A 19,705-nucleotide genomic window follows, 5' to 3' on the forward strand; every position below is an offset into this window, starting at 1 on the left:
CCTCTATTCCTGTTCTGCCATTGGACTAGGCCTCTATTCCTGTTCTGCCATTGGGCTAGGCCTCTATTCCTGTTCTGCCATTGGGCTAGGCCTCTATTCCTGTTCTGCCATTGGGATAGGCCTCTATTCCTGTTCTGCCATTGGGCTAGGCCTCTATTCCTGTTCTGCCATTGGGCTAGGCCTCTATTCCTGTTCTGCCATTGGACTAGGCCTCTATTCCTGTTCTGCCATTGGGCTAGGCCTCTATTCCTGTTCTGCCATTGGGATAGGCCTCTATTCCTGTTCTGCCATTGGACTAGGCCTCTATTCCTGTTCTGCCATTGGGATAGGCCTCTATTCCTGTTCTGCCATTGGGATAGACCTCTATTCCTGTTCTGCCATTGGACTAGGCCTCTATTCCTGTTCTGACATTGGGCTAGGCCTCTATTCCTGTTCTGCCATTGGACTAGGCCTATATGACACAATAAGGTGCCTGAAGAAATAAATCAGAATCCCTTGATTATGTTCTCCCTTGTTGCAGCACCAGATTACACCATGTGACACTGGCTTTATGTTTCAGAGGTCTGTGTTGCCTTGGCCCTCCAGTGAGCTACCACCCCTAGCCTGGCTGGTGGTCTGTGTTGCCTTGGCACTGCAGTGAGCTACCACCCCTAGCCTGGCTGGTGGTCTGTGTTGCCTTGGCACTGCAGTGAGCTACCACCCCTAGCCTGGCTGGTGGTCTGTGTTGCCTTGGCACTGCAGTGAGCTACCACCCCTAGCCTGGCTGGTGGTCTGTGTTGCCTTGGCACTGCAGTGAGCTACCACCCCTAGCCTGGCTGGTGGTCTGTGTTGCCTTGGCACTGCAGTGAGCTACCACCCCTAGCCTGGAGGAACCAGGCAGCCATCAGTCAGGCTGGTTTCCCCATCCAGGCTTCCCTCTACCCTAAATAACATCTGATTTCCTCTTCAGAAGATGTTTTCATGTTTGACATGACAACAACCATAAGTGGTGAAGAATAGCCAACTCTCATGTTCCTGGAAATGCCAGCCATATATGACGGGAACGTTAGAGAGTTGAGGGAGTCCAAACCATCGAGATTATTCCTAAAGTCCAAACCTTCAAACTCAATTGGATGGGTGGCATCCATCTCGGTTTGAAACTCATTGGTCCTGGGACAAGGCTACTGGCTTGTTTAGCTATGCCTAAACTTTGGCAGAGAGAGTAGACCTACAGCAGTTGTTAGCTAGCTAGCCATTTAACTTAGAAAGAAACGTCCAATTGAATAGGATAGTAATTGTCTAACATTTAGTCACACGGTCAATGCAATGGGGCTGGTTGTTCTTCCGATGCGACAATATAACCATCACTGCAGCTCAGCGGCTGTATCGTCCATCAGAGCAAACTGCCTGCTTGTCTTAGCACTATCAAGTATGTCAAAGTATAGATACTGTGGGGGAGCAAGACAAGGAACACGACTTACCTCGGGATACAACTCGGGGACGATCCATCTATTTCCCATGTGGCGAACAGGTTCATTGGCACCGGTCTGTTGAGCGCCCCGCCACCGAAGCTCAACCGGCCACTTCTCTCCGCCATGGTTCGTTATGAATCTGCCTAAACGTCCACACGAACCGAGGCGGTACAAAAATATATACCTATCTGAATAAAAAAAAAATGAATTTGTCTTGAAGTGCGATGGTAAAAATATATATTTTTTTTAAACACACACACACAAAAAAAACAAAAAAACAGTTCTTCATGCGATTAAATTCGTACAATGTGGAATTAGTGCAGCAGGTTGTTCCGGACCAAATGCTCACATGTCAGACTTGCATACACTGTTCCCTAGAACTGCAGTACTTTGCTCCCACTGCCACCCCCCAGGAAATAACGTCATTGCTGGCCGTGGACGCAGCCTTCATTCAGATCAGGGGCACAGGCTGGCGAAGTGGCATGCAAGCAAATGTCCTTGAACCGTGCGATTCATCCCAACCTACAGGCAAAAATATGTCAAGAAAATGTATAATTTACAATGTATATGAATAGATGTATTGTTATCTCGCTCGAAGACCTCTGAAACAAGTGGAGTTACATCTTCACTCGTCTCCAAGCAACCGACTAGGCGCGGTCTGCAGGTGCATCTTCTCAACAAAAATGTTTGTTTTTTTTTGTTGCCGCTCCTAAGATTAGTGCACATATTTTTCCGCATTAACATCAGCCCATTGAAATGTGTAAAACAAAAAAATGTAGCGTTAAAGATTGTCTCTACATATATTAACATAATTGAGACTGTCGCACAGATGTTTTTTTTTTCTTTTTTTTTCTCCATTACATCGTTACAAGTTTGCTTCGGGTAACCTCGACAAATATCGGACTAAAGGAGTCTCAACGTTACATGTTTTTTTTGTCGAAGGACCTTCCTTCCGTGTTCTGTTTAAAGGGCGAAATGGCTCTGGAAGCCAAAACAACGAAATAGTCCATCTAAAGATGAATCGATTCTCAATCTCGTTACCCTCTACTTTCATATCACATCAAAATCATTTCAGAAATGCAACAACAACAATAATACACACTTACTATACACCAATGGAGGCTAGTGGGGGGAGTTATAGGAGGACGGGCTCATTGTAACGGCTGGAATGGAATCAATGAAACGGAGTCATAATATGTGGTTTCCATATGTTTCATGTGTTTTTGATACCATTCCGTTTATTCTATCCCAGCCATTACAATGAGCCCGTCCTCCTATAGCTCCTCCAACCAGCCACCAATGCTGTACACTGTTTTCACTGGGGGTTTTAATTAACACAGTTGCAGAAGACAGTATTTTTCAGTGACCACATGTTTGTGGCGTCTGTCTTCCTTTTAAACACAGGTGTTTTGTAGATACAGCTAATTAGTACAACACTCTGTCATCTGCCTGTTGTCTGTAAACAAGCGCTGTAACGTGGAGATGTGGCTGTGTGGGAACCGTAAACCCTTATTAAGGTGAGTATCCATATGTTTCCAAAACAGGCACACCGCTAAGCGATGTGTGTTAATGTTCAAGGCCAAGCGGCTCGCGGCTCTTAACAAACCCCCCCCCTACAGAAGATTCTTTCCTCCAATGATTTATGTGTAATGAGTCATGATCAAGGACAATGGGGGTTACCCTGACGATTCAGCGTTCTAATTTAGTGGGTGTTCTGTTGCAGAATTTTAAAGTTTTACAAGACAAACAGAAGAGAGGAGGCTGGACTGTCTGACTTTGGACATATGTACTGTATAAACACCCTCTATTGGGACTGTCTGACTTTGGACATATGTACTGTATAAACACCCTCTATTGGGACTGTCTGACTTTGGACATATGTACTGTATAAACACCATCTATTGGGACTGTCACATAGTAATTTTTTATCCCTCATACATCATTTACAAGTTTTCTTTGTATGACCTAGAGGAATCGTCACTAATTTTGTGGGAGCTTATTTGCCATTGACAAGATAGTTACTAACAAGAGAAACAGAAAGAGGGCTTTTTCCCCCATAGAGGCAATAATGGGTTACCTGATCCATATTTATGCAGGACAATTCAAATTTAGGCACAAAAAAAAAAAAAAATCTAAATAATTTCACCAATCAATGCTTCATTTACATTGTGTGTAACTGGGGACACAACTCCAGAAAATGCATTGATTTGAGACAGCTTTATGACATCATTACCACTTCTGAGCGATCAATGTGTGGTAATCTCATTGAAACGTTCAGTCTACACTTACAGCTCAATGATGCCACCTAGTGGTATGTTTAAGCAATAGGGCTTAGGGGTTGGTATATGGCCAACACACCATTCTAATGCATGATGCATTGCGGAGTGCCTGGACCCAGCCTTTAGCCGTGGTATATTGGCCATATAACACAAACCCCCAAGGTGCCTTATTGCTATTATAAACTAGTTACCAATGTAATTAGAGCTGTAAAAATACATGTTTTTGTCATACCTGTGGTATACGGTCTGATATACCACGGCTGTCAGCCTATCAGCATTCAGGGCTCGAACCACCCTGGTTATAAATCGTGATACAGTATGCAGTTGTAAAATACAGTATTTATTTTTCAAATTGCAAATTGTATTGCCAAAATACGTCACATTTACTTGGCAAAGATAATTTTTTATTTGACCTTTATTTTTTTCACAGGGAGTCAAATAGAATAAAACTTTATTGTCCATCCTAGGGTGGACATTTTTTTTCTTTGATGACACACACATGCGTTCTCACATCACAAACACTCCATCACACTGCATAACCTAACAACATAGAGGACATTAATAGATTCACTCACAATTGTCCACTGTCCTAAATGCACGGGATAGATAAGTACATATACCGATACAATTTAAGTTGCAATTTAGTAGTCCGACAACAGCACAAGGAAGGAACAAATGTTTGAACACGTTCTTCTTGACCGTGGTCATTCTGAAGCGCCGGCCAGAGGCAAGTCTCTCCAGCTGAGGGTGGGAGGGGTCGTCGCCAACGACAGTCAGTGCCCTTCTTTGTTGGGGTTGCCTTGTGGAACAGAACGCTCAACTGTGCCTGTGGTCGTCCAATTACTTCGCTGGCTGTGTTTACTATTCTGATCAGTTTTTTTTTTGCGCCTCACGCTCACATTACCATACCAGACTGTCATATTGAACGTGAGGATGCTCTCTACCAGCTCAGATTACCATACCAGACTGTCATATTGAACGTGAGGATGCTCTCTACCAGCTCAGATTACCATACCAGACTGTCATATTGAACGTGAGGATGCTCTCCACCAGCTCAGATTACCATACCAGACTGTCATATTGAACGTGAGGATGCTCTCTACCAGCTCAGATTACCATACCAGACTGTCATATTCATATTGATTACCATACCAGACTGTCGTGAGGATGCTCTCCACCAGCTCAGATTACCATACCAGACTGTCATATTGAACGTGAGGATGCTCTCTACCAGCTCAGATTACCATACCAGACTGTCATATTGAACGTGAGGATGCTCTCTACCAGCTCAGATTACCATACCAGACTGTCATATTGAACGTGAGGATGCTCTCCACCAGCTCAGATTACCATACCAGACTGTCATATTGAACGTGAGGATGCTCTCTACCAGCTCAGATTACCATACCAGACTGTCATATTGAACGTGAGGATGCTCTCTACCAGCTCAGATTACCATACCAGACTGTCATATTGAACGTGAGGATGCTCTCTACCAGCTCAGATTACCATACTGTCCAGCTCAGATTACCATACCAGACTGTCATATTGAATGTGAGGATGCTCTCTACCAGCTCAGATTACCATACCAGACTGTCATATTGAACGTGAGGATGCTCTCTACCAGCTCAGATTACCATACCAGACTGTCAGACTGTCATATTGAGACTGTCATATTGAGGATGCTCTCTACCAGCTCAGATTACCATACCAGACTGTCATATTGAACGTGAGGATGCTCTCTACCAGCTCAGATTACCATACCAGACTGTCATATTGAACGTGAGGATGCTCTCTACCAGCTCAGATTACCATACCAGACTGTCATATTGAACGTGAGGATCTACCAGCTCAGATTACCATACCAGCTCAGATTAGCCATTACCAGACTGTCATATTGAACGTGAGGATGCTCTCTACCAGCTCAGATTACCATACCAGACTGTCATATTGAACGTGAGGATGCTCTCTACCAGCTCAGATTACCATACCAGACTGTCATATTTGATGCTCTCTACCAGCTGAGGATGCTCTCCACCAGCTCAGATTACCATACCAGACTGTCATATTGAGCATATTGAACGTGAGGATGCTCTCTACCAGCTCAGATTACCATACCAGACTGTCGTGAGGATGCTCTCTACCAGCTCAGATTACCATACCAGACTGTCATATTGAACGTGAGGATGCTCTCTACCAGCTCAGATTACCATACCAGACTGTCATATTGAACGTGAGGATGGATGCTCTCTACCAGCTCAGATTACCATACCAGACTGTCATATTGAAGCGTGAGGATGCTCTCTACCAGCTCAGATTACCATACCAGACTGTCATATTGACCAGCTCGTGAGGATGCTCTCCACCAGCTCAGATTACCATACCAGACTGTCATATTGAACGTGAGGATGCTCTCTACCAGCTCAGATTACCATACCAGACTGTCATATTGAGGATGCTCTCACCAGCTCAGATTACCATACCAGACTGATGCGTGAGGATGCTCTACCAGCTCAGATTACCATACCAGACTGTCATATTGAACGTGAGGATGCTCTCCACCAGCTCAGATTACCATACCAGACTGTCATATTGAACGTGAGGATGCTCTCTACCAGCTCAGATTACCATACCAGACTGTCATATTGAACGTACCAGAGGATGCTGTCATATTGAACGTGAGGATGCTCTACCAGCTCAGATTACCATACCAGACTGTCATATTGAACGTGAGGATGCTCTCTACCAGCTCAGATTACCATACCAGACTGTCATATTGAACGTGAGGATGCTCTACCAGCTCAGATTACCATACCAGACTGTCATATTGAACGTGAGGATGCTCAGATTACCATACCAGACCAGCTCAGATTACCATACCAGACTGTCATATTGAACGTGAGGATGCTCTCTACCAGCTCAGATTACCATACCAGACTGTCATATTGAACGTGAGGATGCTCTCTACCAGCTCAGATTACCATACCAGACTGTCATATTGAACGTGAGGATGCTCTCTACCAGCTCAGATTACCATACCAGACTGTCATATTGAACGTGAGGATGCTCTCCACCAGCTCAGATTACCATACCAGACTGTCATATTGAACGTGAGGATGCTCTCCACCAGCTCAGATTACCATACCAGACTGTCATATTGAACCAGCTCAGATTACCATACCAGACTGATGTGAGGATGCTCTCTACCAGCTCAGATTACCATACCAGACTGTCATATTGAACGTGAGGATGCTCTCTACCAGCTCAGATTACCATACCAGACTGTCATATTGAACGTGAGGATGCTCTCTACCAGCTCAGATTACCATACCAGACTGTCATATTGAACGTGAGGATGCTCTCCACCAGACTTCTGTACAGCGTCTCCAGAACATCCTGGTTGACCCCTAAACCCTTTAATTTCCTAAGTAAAAGCAGGCGCTGACTTGCTTTAAAAAACAAGAAGAAGAGAAAAAACAGTCTGTGTTCTCTGTAAAACTCAGCTCGTCATCCGTTTGTGTCCCTAGGTATTTAAAACACTCAACCACCTCCACTGATTGGTCAGATTTCAGACTGTCATATTGAGAGTGGTTGGGACACGTGAGGATGCTCTCCACCAGCTCAGTTACCAGTTGTCATTGTTGATCAGCTCCTTTGTCTTTTCCACATACCAGACTGATGTGGATGGATTACCATACCAGACCATATTGAACGTGAGGATGCTCTCCACCAGCTCAGACACCATTCTGAGGATGAAGGTAAAACAGCTTTCCCCATCTGACAGAGCATCTTTAATAAAGAGTCCCACCAGAGCTGTGTCATCCACGTACTTGAAAAGCCTCACGTTGTTTCCTTGGATCTTCATCTGGTCAGCGTAGATAACGCCTCTGGGGTGCCCCTGTGTTCAGAGAGAGGACACGTCCCTGGGGTGCCCCGTGTTCAGAGAGCTCTCCACCAGGATTACCATACACGCCCCCACCAGGGGTACCCCAGACTGTTATAGAGAGGACACGCCCCTGGGGTGCCTCTGTGTTCAGAGAGAGGACACGCCCTGGGGTCCCCCTGTGTTCAGAGAGGACACGCCCCTGGGGTGCTCCCCCTGTGTTCAGAGAGAGGACACGTCCCTGGGGTGCCTCTGTGTTCAGAGAGAGGACACGCCCCTGGGGTCCCTCTGTGTTCAGAGAGCTTTAAAAAGGACACGTCATCCTGGGGTGCCCCTGTGTTCAGAGAGAGTGGTTGGGAGAGGACACGTCTTTTCCCTGAGGGTGCCCCTGTGTTCCCCATCTGAGAGCATCTTTAATAAAGAGACACGCCCCTGGGGTGCCCCTGTGTTCAGAGAGAGGACACGCCCCTGTTCAGAGAGGGACACGCCCCTGGGGTGCCCCTGTGTTCAGAGAGAGGACACGTCCCTGGGGTGCCCCTGTGTTCAGAGAGAGGACACGCCCCTGGGGTGCCCCTGTGTTCAGAGAGAGGACACGCCCCTGGGGTGCCCCTGTGTTCAGAGAGAGGACACGCCCCTGGGGTGCCCCTGTGTTCAGAGAGAGGACACGCCCCTGGGGTGCCCCTGTGTTCAGAGAGAGGACACGCCCCTGGGGTGCCCCTGTGTTCAGAGAGAGGACACGCCCCTGGGGTGCCCCTGTGTTCAGAGAGAGGACACGCCCCTGGGGTGCCCCTGTGTTCAGAGAGAGGACACGCCCCTGGGGTGACTGTGTTCAGAGAGAGGACTGATGGCCTACATCTGTCAATCAACTGATGGCCGAATGGTTCTTAGAACCCCAACCCCATAGGAACTGGGGTTCATCGAGGAACCTCCTTAGTTGGTGGGGGTTCATCGAGGAACCTCCTTAGTTGGTGGGGGTTCATGTGGGAACCTCCTTAGTTGGTGGGGGTTCTTGTGAGGAACCTCCTTAGTTGGTGGGGGTTCTTGTGGGAACATCCTTAGTTGGTGGGGGTTCTTGTGGGAACATCCTTAGTTGGTGGGGGTTCTTGTGGGAACATCCTTAGTTGGTGGGGGTTCTTGTGGGAACCTCCTTAGTTGGTGGGGGTTCTTGTGGGAACCTCCTTAGTTGGTGGGGGTTCTTGTGGGAACCTCCTTAGTTGGTGGGGGTTCTTGTGGGAACCTCCTTAGTTGGTGGGGGTTCTTGTGGGAACTTGTGGGAACTCCTTAGTTGGTGGGGGTTCTTGTGGGAACCTCCTTAGTTGGTGGGGGTTCTTGTGGGAACCTCCTTAGTTGGTGGGGGTTCTTGTGGGAACATCCTTAGTTGGTGGGGGTTCTTGTGGGAACATCCTTAGTTGGTGGGGGTTCATCGAGGAACCTCCTTAGTTGGTGGGGGTTCATCGAGGAACCTCCTTAGTTGGTGGGGGGTTCTTGTGGGAACCTCCTTAGTTGGTGGGGGTTCTTGTGGGAACCTCCTTAGTTGGTGGGGATTCTTGTGGGAACCTCCTTAGTTGGTGGGGTTCTTGTGGGAACATCCTTAGTTGGTGGGGTTCTTGTGGGAACATCCTTAGTTGGTGGGGGTTCTTGTGGGAACCTCCTTAGTTGGTGGGGGTTCTTGTGGGAACATCCTTAGTTGGTGGGGGTTCTTGTGGGAACATCCTTAGTTGGTGGGGGTTCTTGTGGGAACATCCTTAGTTGGTGGGGGTTCTTGTGGGAACCTCCTTAGTTGGTGGGGGTTCTTGTGGGAACATCCTTAGTTGGTGGGGGTTCTTGTGGGAACATCCTTAGTTGGTGGGGGTTCTTGTGGGAACATCCTTAGTTGGTGGGGTTCTGTGGGAACATCCTTGAGAACCTCCTTAGTTGGTGGGGGTTCTTGTGGGAACATCCTTAGTTGGTGGGGGTTCTTGGGGAACCTCCTTAGTTGGTGGGGGTTCTTGGGGAACCTCCTTAGTTGGTGGGGGTTCTTGTGGGAACCTCCTTAGTTGGTGGGGGTTCTTGGGGGAACCTCCTTAGTTGGTGGGGGTTCTTGTGGGAACCTCCTTAGTTGGTGGGGGTTCTTGTGAGAACCTCCTTAGTTGGGGTGGGGGTTCTTGGGGTGAGAACCTCCTTAGTTGGTGGGGGTTCTTGGGGAACCTCCTTAGTTGGTGGGGGTTCTTGTGGGAACCTCCTTGGGGGTTGGGGTGGGGGTTCTTGTGGGAACCTCCTTAGTTGGTGGGGGTTCTTGTGGGAACATCCTTAGTTGGTGGGGGTTCTTGGGGAACCTCCTTAGTTGGTGGGGGTTCTTGTGGGAACCTCCTTAGTTGGTGGGGGGTGGGAACCTCTTTGTGGGAACATCCTTAGTTGGTGGTGGTTCTTGTGGGAACCTCCTTAGTTGGTGGGGGTTCTTGTGGGAACATCCTTAGTTGGTGGGGGTTCTTGGGGAACCTCCTTAGTTGGTGGGGGTTCTTGTGGGAACCTCCTTAGTTGGTGGGGGTTCTTGGGGAACCTCCTTAGTTGGTGGGGGTTCTTGTGGGAACCTAACTGCTCAACTGAAACATTTGGATTTGAAAGGACAGCAGGTGCAGCCACTTCAATTGTGATCTTTACATTTTCCAGTTAAGGAAAGGTTTGTCCCTGGTATAATCTAAACTGATATTGTTTTGTCATCTATCTTTTCATAGTTGTGCAAATGGACACAATTCAATGGATATCAATCAATAGATCTAAGGATATGTATAAATAAAAGGGCTCAGTCGTACTACTGAATGCCTCTTCCTCATTTACCCCAACCACTGAATCAGAGGGGGGGGGCTGCCTTAATCAACATCCACGTCTTCATAGAACAGTGGTTTAACCTCCATGCTCAGGGGTACAACGACAATTTTATATATTTTTTTAACCTTTGTCAGCTCGGGGATCTGATCCAGCAACCTTTGTTACTGGCCCAATGCTCTAACCACAAGGTCACCTGTCTCCGGAGGCTGTAAGAATGTTGGAAGGCCAGCTCTATTGGGTGCAGATGACTGTACTCATCACTTGTCTACAGGTATCCAGATGAAGCAAGTCAATTGGTATGTGGTGCAGATCACATTTACCATCCTCCTCCCTTACCTCTTCAATATGGACAAGTTGTGTATGGAAACCATAGGGCTTTTCCCCACATTAACATGAATCTGTTAATCGTCTATAGAAGATTAGCCTGGTTCCAGATCTTTGTGCCATTTCATTCATCTCCTTGCCAAATATAAATGGCACGACAAAACAGACTGGTACCCAGGTTAGAAGAACGTGACATTTAAATTCTGACGTTTTCTGTACAACGGCTTTCTTAATAAAAATATACATTTTCAAGTATTGTTCTCTTGGGTAGAAAATAAATATTAAAATTGTCGAGTCAAATTTAAAAGTAGAAGTGTCCATTTAATAAGAATTATAGTATTTTTTTTCAGCAAATGTTAAAACTAAACCTTGTGTCTGTAAATTATAATGTGTTTTCATTTACACGAGGTCTGTCTGAGGTGTAGATTGGAATCACAGACAGGGCCAAAGTGGTGATGGAAATATAACCCTGTATTGATTAGACTCATAACAGAAAACTCGGGGACAGAAAGTTTCACTTTCAAATGGTACAGATAGATGGTCATTAAATCACAATGAGATGTACAATCTGCAGTTGAGAACGACGAATGTGACCCAATCAAAAGATCTAAAAAAAAATCACACTGTACATTTCCTTACACGGTTCAGTTTTCCCCAAGGAACATGTTTTAATTATTGAATATGGCAAAATAAACAAAAACAATTAGAAATTGAATTGGGGAAGCATGATCCGACCTATAAAACACAAACGGCTCCCAAAACAGAGAAAAAAAAACATTACAGGGCATCCAAGATACTGGCACAACAACCAATTCTCTGATAAAAAAAAAAAAAAGAAGAGAGATTGTGGGAGTGTGTCGCCAAAGGCAAGCCTCTCCATTCATTCCACACTAGCAAGCAAGCAGGCCGCCACAAAGCCAGGCGCCATGGTCTCAGCATGACAACTCTTCAGTCCATACCACTATGAGACTGGTGGTCACATAAAAAAAAAAAAAAAAAAAAAAAAAATCAGGACAGGCTTATTGGAATAGATGGAATGGATTCAATGGAACGCTATGAAGGATTCTGTTCCTCTCATTCCATTCCAGCCATTCCAATGAGACGGTCCTCCCTCCAGCCACCACTGCACTACAACACCGAACTACACACACCCCCAGTGGGGCTCAGTGCTGGCTCTCAACCGAGGGGGAGCGAGCCCGGGACGGAGACTGCTTCCGGGCCGGGACAGGGGAACTGGGAGGAGGAGTGCGAGAACGGGAGCGTGGGGGAGGGGTACGGGAGCGAGGGGCAGGGGATCTGGACCGGGACGGGGAGCGCGAGGTGGAGCGATGTGCAGCCCTGCCCCCTCCTGCAGAGGAAGCCTTCTTCTCCGGGGTACGGCTGGCCGAGCGAGATCGGGGGCTCCTGGAGCGGTTACGACTCCTGCTACGGGACTTGGAGCGTGGGGAACGGCTACGGGACCGGGAGTAGCTACGAGAGCCGCGGGAACGACTCCTGCTGTGGCTGTTGGAACAGAAGAATGACAAGTTTGGTTCCCCCCCTCCTCCAAGAGCCGGAATATATTACAATCACTCTCCATGGACACTTGTCAGTCCCCACTTTCACCCACATGCCTGTCTCCAACTCATTTCCTTACTGTCAGAATTGTGTCAAAACTAAAAAATATATAACAATAAAATATAAATATATAACAATAAAATATAAATATATAACAATAAAATAAAAATATATAACAATAAAATATAAATAATGAGAGCATTGGTTTACAACTAGCTGAAAAATGACAGTCAAGTTCCTGTGTGTCTCGTCTCAGTGAAACTATTAAGTTGCAATTGGAAAAGGAGACACTAACCGGCTCTTGCGATCCTCAGACAGTTTCAACTTGCGTCCATTCAAGTCCGTTCCGTCCAGCTTATCAATGGCATTCTTCATATCACTGTGTGATGCGAACTCCACCACCCTGTAGAATCACATCGCATTCAGTCAACAAGCTCCATTTCATAATAGCCACCAAGGTATGTTTGGTTTGTTTTCAAGTAGAGCAAGGCATTTTTTTTTTTTTTTTTTTTTGGTAAACAGAAAATGTGGGTTTATTATTGGACAAGCCCGAGGTAGTCTCTTCCTTTCTCAGTCCCATAACGAACATGGGTCATCGTGCAACGAGACCAAAAGTTTTGGTACGGAATATAACGAATGAATAAAGTCCAGATCCTGGGCCAACTGGACAGGGGAACTCGACTCACCCTTCATTCTTGTTGGTTCTGTGTGCATCCACAAAGGTGACTTCACCGGCTTTCCTCATCAGGTCTTTCAGGTCCTACGATGAAGCACACGAGTCAGTGACGAGCTAACAGACTGTATAATGTGGCTGAGAGGGTTATTTGTGAACCTGGGAAAGACTAAATCAGACAAACCACGACAACAAAATCCACCCACCCGGTAATACAGACTTCCAACAAAAAACACGCTAATCATGTGACGTTTTTAGCATTTTCAGACCAGGCCGTTTTAAGTGACGAGCCACTGAAATAGCTTCACGGGTAGACCAACTTGGTTTAACTTATCTTACCCAAAGGAGAAACATGGTAACACTATTCGTTTCCTTGGTATGGTATTTGTTTCGTGTTCGTTAACAACTAGGATTGACGGAGACTACACATTTATTTATAAACAGAAGATACCAAGGCAACGAGACAGTAAGAAATCCCTTCTGAGGAGAGGGCGGCTTGGGAATGTTAGAGGTCTGACAACTATCGTGGTTTTAGGGGGGGTATCGTTTAAAAATAATTATATGCAATGTAATTTGATTTGACCTTAAACTCCTACTTTAATCAAGGGGTTCTTTCATTAACCTATTAAGTAGCCTAGTATGATTCCATAAGGGCTTATAAAGGCTTATAGAAAGCGTTCTCCAGTAAGACTAAGGTATATAATTCTACTTCCTGTTCCTCCCAACCCTTAAACCCAATCACATGAGTTATATGTTACTTACCGTTCCATACCCAGGAAGACATTAGCAAAGAGCCACTTGTCCAAATAGAGGACCAATGGGAACCAATGCAGTCACAGTGTTAAGCCCTTGAGAAACGACCTCCCTCAGACTTGACAGACCCGGACTCCGGCCAGCCTCCACAAGGGACCACCAGAGAGCAAGTAGGGGAAGGAACGAAGGAAGAGGGCGTGCAGTGTGCCCAACTGTCAACACACCCAGCTCCATCAGCAACAGATCAAAGAACCAAACGGGAGAGTGTAGGGAACGTGGAGTGGGTTGAGGGAGTAACAGGCTGGCTGCATTCGGGTGGGGGAGGGGGAGAGGTTTCCACCAGACCAGATCACAGAACCTCCAGACTGGGGCTTTACGAGGGACCATCCTAAGGCTATCCTGCGCTAGACCCCTTTCACCAGCTACGGGGCCCAGCCAAGATTTAGACCAGCGGCAACTGCGTGTAAGGAGAGGCACCAAATGGACACTATTGAAAACACAACCAGCAGAGGGCGCTATGCACATCAGACACCTCCAGGGGAGGCAGTGCATGCAACTCCTTCATAAACTAATAACCAGATAATAATATATATTTTTTTTTTTTTAAAAAGGGGGTTAAGATGTGTTCGGTTACATTTACCTTTAAGTCTAAGAGGTGCTTATTATTTGAAAGATACAGTTACAACGAAGTCAAGAAATAAACAATTCTGAATTCATAACATGGAAATGGGTCCTTGCCATTCTATCCACCTAATGGGCTATTGAGCATATTTTTTTAACAAATGAAAAAAAAATCGCATGTTTTAATAAAAAATAAAATGCTGCTTCACACAGACTAAAAAGGCAGTACCAGATTAAGTAAAGGATAATTGTTTTGTATCACATTGAACCAGAGGAGTGCAACCGCTCACCTGCCAACTGATCCGCGACGACAGGTTCTCCACAATGATTCGGTGCTCTGTTCGCACCGGGGGACCATACCTACTGCATGGGTGGGAGAGAGCGAAGTTGTAACGTGGAAGAAGAGATAGTGTTTTATTGGTTTCAAATCACACTCAGAAAATGACTGAAACCCCATTTACTTTCACGCGTTGAACACTAAACTGTAATCACATTGACAAAACTCCATTCACTGCAAAATAAACTTCCAAGCTCCTAAAATTGTCCGGTGTTCCAGAATTCATATATGCAAGATTCCAACCAAGAAGTCGGAAATCTGAGGTTTGTAGTTTTACAAGTGATTTGTCTATCCAATATACAGTGTAAATTTGGTCAGATTGCACTTCCTAAAGCTTCCACTAGATGTCAACAGTCTTTAGAACGTTGTTTCAGGCTTCTACTGTGAGGTGGGAGCGAATAAGAGCTGTTTGAATCAGGGGTCTGGCAGAATGCCATGAGCTAAGTCACGCGTGCGGCCGTGAGCTCCGTTACCTTTTCATTTCTAAAGACAAAAGGAATTGTCCGGTTGAAACATTATTGAAGATTTATGATAAAAAAAGACATCCTAAAGATTGATTCTATGCAGTAGAATCTGTAATTGATTTTTAAAAACTTTGTCTGGACCCGCGCCTTGTGCATTTTGGATCACTGGACTAAACATGCAAACAAAAAGGAGGTATTTGGACATAAATGGACTTTATCGAACATTTGTGGAACTTGGATTCCGATGAAGAACATCAAAGGTAAGTGAATATTTATAACGCTATTTCTGATTCCACAACATGGCGGGTATCTGTATGGCTTGTTTTGATGTCTGAGCGCTGTACTCAAGATTATTCCATGGTGTGCTTTCGCTGTAAAGCTTTTTTGAAATCTGACACAGCGGTTGCATTAACGAGAAGTATATCTTTAATTATATGCATAACACTTGTATCTTTCATCAACGTTTATGATGAGTATTTCTGTAAATTGTAAAAATCACCGGATGTTTTGGAAACAAAATGGATGCAAACAGATTTTTTAAATATAAATATGAACTTTATCAAACAAAACATACATGTATTGTGTAACATTAAGTCCAATAAGTGCCATCTGATGCAGATCAAAGGTTAGTGATTCATTTTATCTCTATTTCTGCTTTTCGTGACTCCTCTCTTCGGATGGAAAATGGCTGTATGTTTTTTTGTGACCGGGCGCTGACCAAACATACTCGCATGGTATGCTTTCACCGTAAAGCTTTTTTGAAAATCGGACACTGTGGTGGGGTTAACTTTAGGGATAGGGGGCAGCATTTTCACTTAGGGAACTGCCTCCTACTCTGTCCCAGATGCTAATGTATGCATATTATTATTACTATTGAATAGAAAACACTGAAGTTTCTAAAACTTGTTTGAATATAACAGAACTCATATGGCAGGCAAACTTCCAAACCGGAAGTGGAAATTCTGAGGCTGGTTGTTTTTCAACTCATCGCCTATTCAAATCCCAGTAAGATATGGATCTGTTTGCACTTCCTACACCTTCCACTAGATGTCAACAGCCCGTAGAACGTTGAATAAAGCTGATACTGTAATGTGGGGCCGGGTGAGAGGGGAATGAGTCAGTGCCAGTTCCTGGTCACGCGCATTCCACATGATTAGCGCCTTGCGTTCCATTACTTATACAGACATGAAGGAATGCTCCGGTTGGGAATGTTATTGGATATATATGATAACAACATCCTGAAGATTGATTCTCTACGTAGTTTGGCAAGTTTATTCGACCTGTGATATAACTTTTTGAAGTTTTCGTCCGACGTTATGCGTGAGTTGCACGGGCGTTTGGATATGTGTGGTATGTGTACTGAACGCGCTAGCAAAAGTAGCTACTCGGACATAAATAATTGACATTATCGAACAAAACAACTATTTATTGTCGAACTATGATTCCTGGGAGTGCATTCTGATGAAGATTATCAAAGGTAATGGAATATTTATGATGTAATTTCGTATTTCTGTTGACTCCAACACTGCGGAGAAATGTTGTGTATTTCTGAGCACCGTCTCAGATTATTGCATGGTATGCTTTTTCCGTAAAGGTTTTTTTGAAATCTGACTCAGCGGTTTAAATTAAGAACAAGGGTATCTTTAATTATATGTAAAACATGTATCTTTAATCAAAGTGTATGATCAGTATTTATATTATTAGATTTGCCTTTCTGAACATGGCGCCAATGTAAACTAAGATTTTTGGATATAAATATGCATATTATCGATCACAAAAAGCATGTATTGTGTCATCTGATGAAGATCAAAGGTTTGTGATTTTTTGTATTTTTTTTTTATCTCTTTCTGTGTTTGTGACGCCTATCTTTGGCTGGGAAAATGGCTGCGTGTTTTTTGAACTTGGTGATCTAACATAATCATATGTTGTGTTTTTGCTGTAAAGCATTTTTTAAATCAGACGTTTTCATCAGGAGACTCATCTTTAACAAGATGTTCATCTTTCATTTGCTGTATCGGTCTTGTTAATGTGTGAAAGCTTCATCTTTCTAAAAATATATATTTTTGAATTTCCTGTGCTGCCTTTTCAGCGGAATGCTGTGTGGGGGGGGGGGTTCCGCTAGCAGAACGTGTGTCCTAGACAGGTTAACAATACGTTTATCTTTAAAATGGTGTATAATACTATGTTTGCATATTTTTAATTAGGAGATTTGTTAGTTTGAATTTGACACCCTGCACTTTCACTGGCCGTTGCCATATCGATCCCGTTAACGGGATTTCAGCCGTAAGAAGTTAAAGGAAGTTTACATAATGTTGGAAGGCCAAACTGCAAGCGAAGAGGTCGTGAAAGGAGGTTTGAAGAGTCTATACCTGGAGCCACCACTATGACCGCCAGAGCCTTGGCGGTAGCTGCTGAAACGAGGTGAGAAGCGTCCTCCTCCTCCTCCACCACCACCACCCATCCCTGGTCCACCACCCCTCCCTCTTCTGGAGCGGGCATGCTCTATCGTCACCCTATAGAGACAAAACAGTTAATACTGAGGCTACCAGAAATGACTGATAAAGTACATTAAATTCACGCACTGAATGTAGCTAGGCCCAAATCAGAGAAAGGACGATGCAGTTCTGTGTAAATACCACTACTACACGGAGTAACTGCCCAAAACACATTTCACTATTGAGCTTTCTTAAATACTTTGAATGCATCTGCATCTTTACCTTTCACTACAGAGTTCCTTGCCATTCAGCTCATATACGGCATCATCCGCATCTCTGTGGTCGTCAAACTCCTGATTAAAGACAAAGGGGGTTATGTAATTAAGGATGATTTCAAAAAAATGTTGTTTTTTTTTCTCCACTGGGAAAAAGAAAACGGAGCGTTAAACTGAAAATCGATTTGAAAGGTCATCCAACTGGGCCTCTTCCTGGAGCTCCGACCTGAAGGTTTATGACGTCATATTTGACCTCGTATCCCCCCAGATGTTTTGAACGGAAAAGCATAACAATCCAGACGTTCACTGACCCCCCCCAGACAGGCCTTTGGGCCACTCGTCAGCCGAGCTTGTACTCTTATCATATATATATATATTTTTTTTTTTACTAACCAGGCTCTGAAATCTGTTCCATGTAATATACGGGAAAATACATTTCACCACTCAGCGGACTAAGTTAGGAACATGTTCCACTAGCCCGGTCTGAAAATGAATAGTTATAGGTTAACTATAACCGTTAGCGGCCCCTAACGCCGCCGATTGTCAAGACCGACTTACCACAAAGCCGAATCCGTTCTTCAAATTTACTTCTCGGATCCGTCCATATCCCTTGAAGAATTTCTCCACGTCTCTCTCGCGGGCGTGGGGGCTCAAACGGCCGATAAACACACGACATCCACTCATGATGATACTCTGCATTTAAACAACAACAACAACAACAAAAATGTTTGGAACAGGGGAAAAAAAAAAGTTATTCAACTATAAACAGTAAACGTTACCCTCTCAAACACGTAGCTAAACTAACCTTTACCGAGAAGGCCCAGACCAGTGTGGTCCAGCCAAAGCGCTAACAATACGTTGCCAAATTAAGCAGCCGTCAGTCATTTTAGTTCACATTAGCCAGATAGTCAGCAAGTTAAGTCTAGGTTCGGCAACGTCAACAGTATATTTAACTAGATATACTTAAGTAACACCAGTTATATACCGTTCTATATGAAATAAATCCCAATCGATACGGCGTGGGTATGTAAACGTTAGCTTGCTAAACGTTACTAGCTAGCGAGCGAGAAAGTCGTTGAAGTATGTCGTGCAGTTAACTTTCTGCTAGCTAAGCTTCAATATTAGCTCGGCATTCGGATGAACTGTTAATCACTGCATTATGTATTTGCTAAATACGTGTGCCAAGCTGCTAAATGATTATAAACGCGAAGCTCACCTTTCTGTCGTCTTTTCGTTACTTCTCGCTCGTTGGTGTATCAAAATGGCGACAGCGAGAGGTAACCGGATGTACTTCAGGACCAAGGTGAATGGGTGTGTTCTTAGACCTATCAAAACAAGTCACACAAAACCCCTGATCTGTAAATGAACAAGCTCAACATTATTAACTAACAAAAAAAGTATATATATATATTTTTTTTATTTTATTTTTATCCCCATCCCAGCAGGAGGCCTTTTGTCTTCTGGTAGGCCGTGATTGTAAATAGGAATTTGTTCTTAACCGACTTTATTTTTTATTTTAATATTTAAAACAAGCCGCTCAACATCTACATCACATTAGTCATCTAACAGACTCCCAACCAGACACACAGAAGCAACCAGGGTCAACGCACTGCTGAAGGTCACGTCGACAGATCTCCCACAAAGTCAAAAACAGGGACCCAAACCAGCGATCCATCAGCCACCGGCCCAAGCTCCCAACCGCCAGGCCACCTGCCCTCCATGATCCACCCACAGTTCCCTAAGAGCTGTCCCTCAACCATCCGAGAGCCCCACAGTCCCCCCCGAAAAATAATTCCACCCCAAGACCCCAACACACACACACACACACACTCTTATTCTCACATT

The 19,705-nt window shown here is 44.8% G+C and overlaps 2 protein-coding genes across 2 annotated transcripts in view; both read right to left on the reverse strand.

The window, feature by feature from the left end:
• pacs2 (phosphofurin acidic cluster sorting protein 2) overlaps nt 1-2,137 on the reverse strand; it is a 122,665-nt gene extending 120,528 nt beyond the window's left edge. Inside the window, exon 1 of the mRNA XM_052485368.1 lies at nt 1,461-2,137. Within this exon, the coding sequence (XP_052341328.1) occupies nt 1,461-1,576 (116 nt within the window). The 5' untranslated portion in view covers nt 1,577-2,137. The remainder of the gene's footprint in view (nt 1-1,460) is intronic.
• Nucleotides 2,138-11,198: 9,061 nt separating this feature from the next.
• Nucleotides 11,199-19,190, reverse strand: srsf5a (serine and arginine rich splicing factor 5a). Its single transcript, XM_035762496.2, has 8 exons — nt 19,077-19,190; nt 18,419-18,553; nt 17,868-17,938; nt 17,520-17,663; nt 14,640-14,712; nt 12,989-13,062; nt 12,598-12,705; nt 11,199-12,248 (listed from the first exon to the last, which is right to left on the reverse strand). The coding sequence occupies exons 2-8, from the start codon at nt 18,542-18,544 to the stop codon at nt 11,909-11,911; spliced, it is 936 nt and encodes a 311-aa protein (XP_035618389.1). The 5' UTR covers nt 18,545-18,553; nt 19,077-19,190; the 3' UTR covers nt 11,199-11,908.
• Between the last annotated feature and the right edge of the window lie 515 nt (nt 19,191-19,705).

This window comes from Oncorhynchus keta, chromosome 29 (assembly GCF_023373465.1).
Source record: "Oncorhynchus keta strain PuntledgeMale-10-30-2019 chromosome 29, Oket_V2, whole genome shotgun sequence".
Lineage (NCBI taxonomy): Eukaryota > Metazoa > Chordata > Actinopteri > Salmoniformes > Salmonidae > Oncorhynchus > Oncorhynchus keta.

What these genes read in the sequence shown, in the direction of transcription:
- srsf5a (XM_035762496.2), bottom strand. Translation starts at nt 18,544, where the DNA reads ATGAGTGGATGTCGTGTGTTTATCGGCCGTTTGAGCCCCCACGCCCGC. An exon ending in AGAACGGATTCGGCTTTGTG is followed by an intron (nt 17,939 to 18,418) that starts GTAAGTCGGTCT and finishes GTCTTTAATCAG; the next exon opens with GAGTTTGACGACCACAGAGA. An exon ending in CGTCGCGGATCAGTTGGCAG is followed by an intron (nt 13,063 to 14,639) that starts GTGAGCGGTTGC and finishes GCTTCATCGTAG; the next exon opens with GACCTGAAAGACCTGATGAG.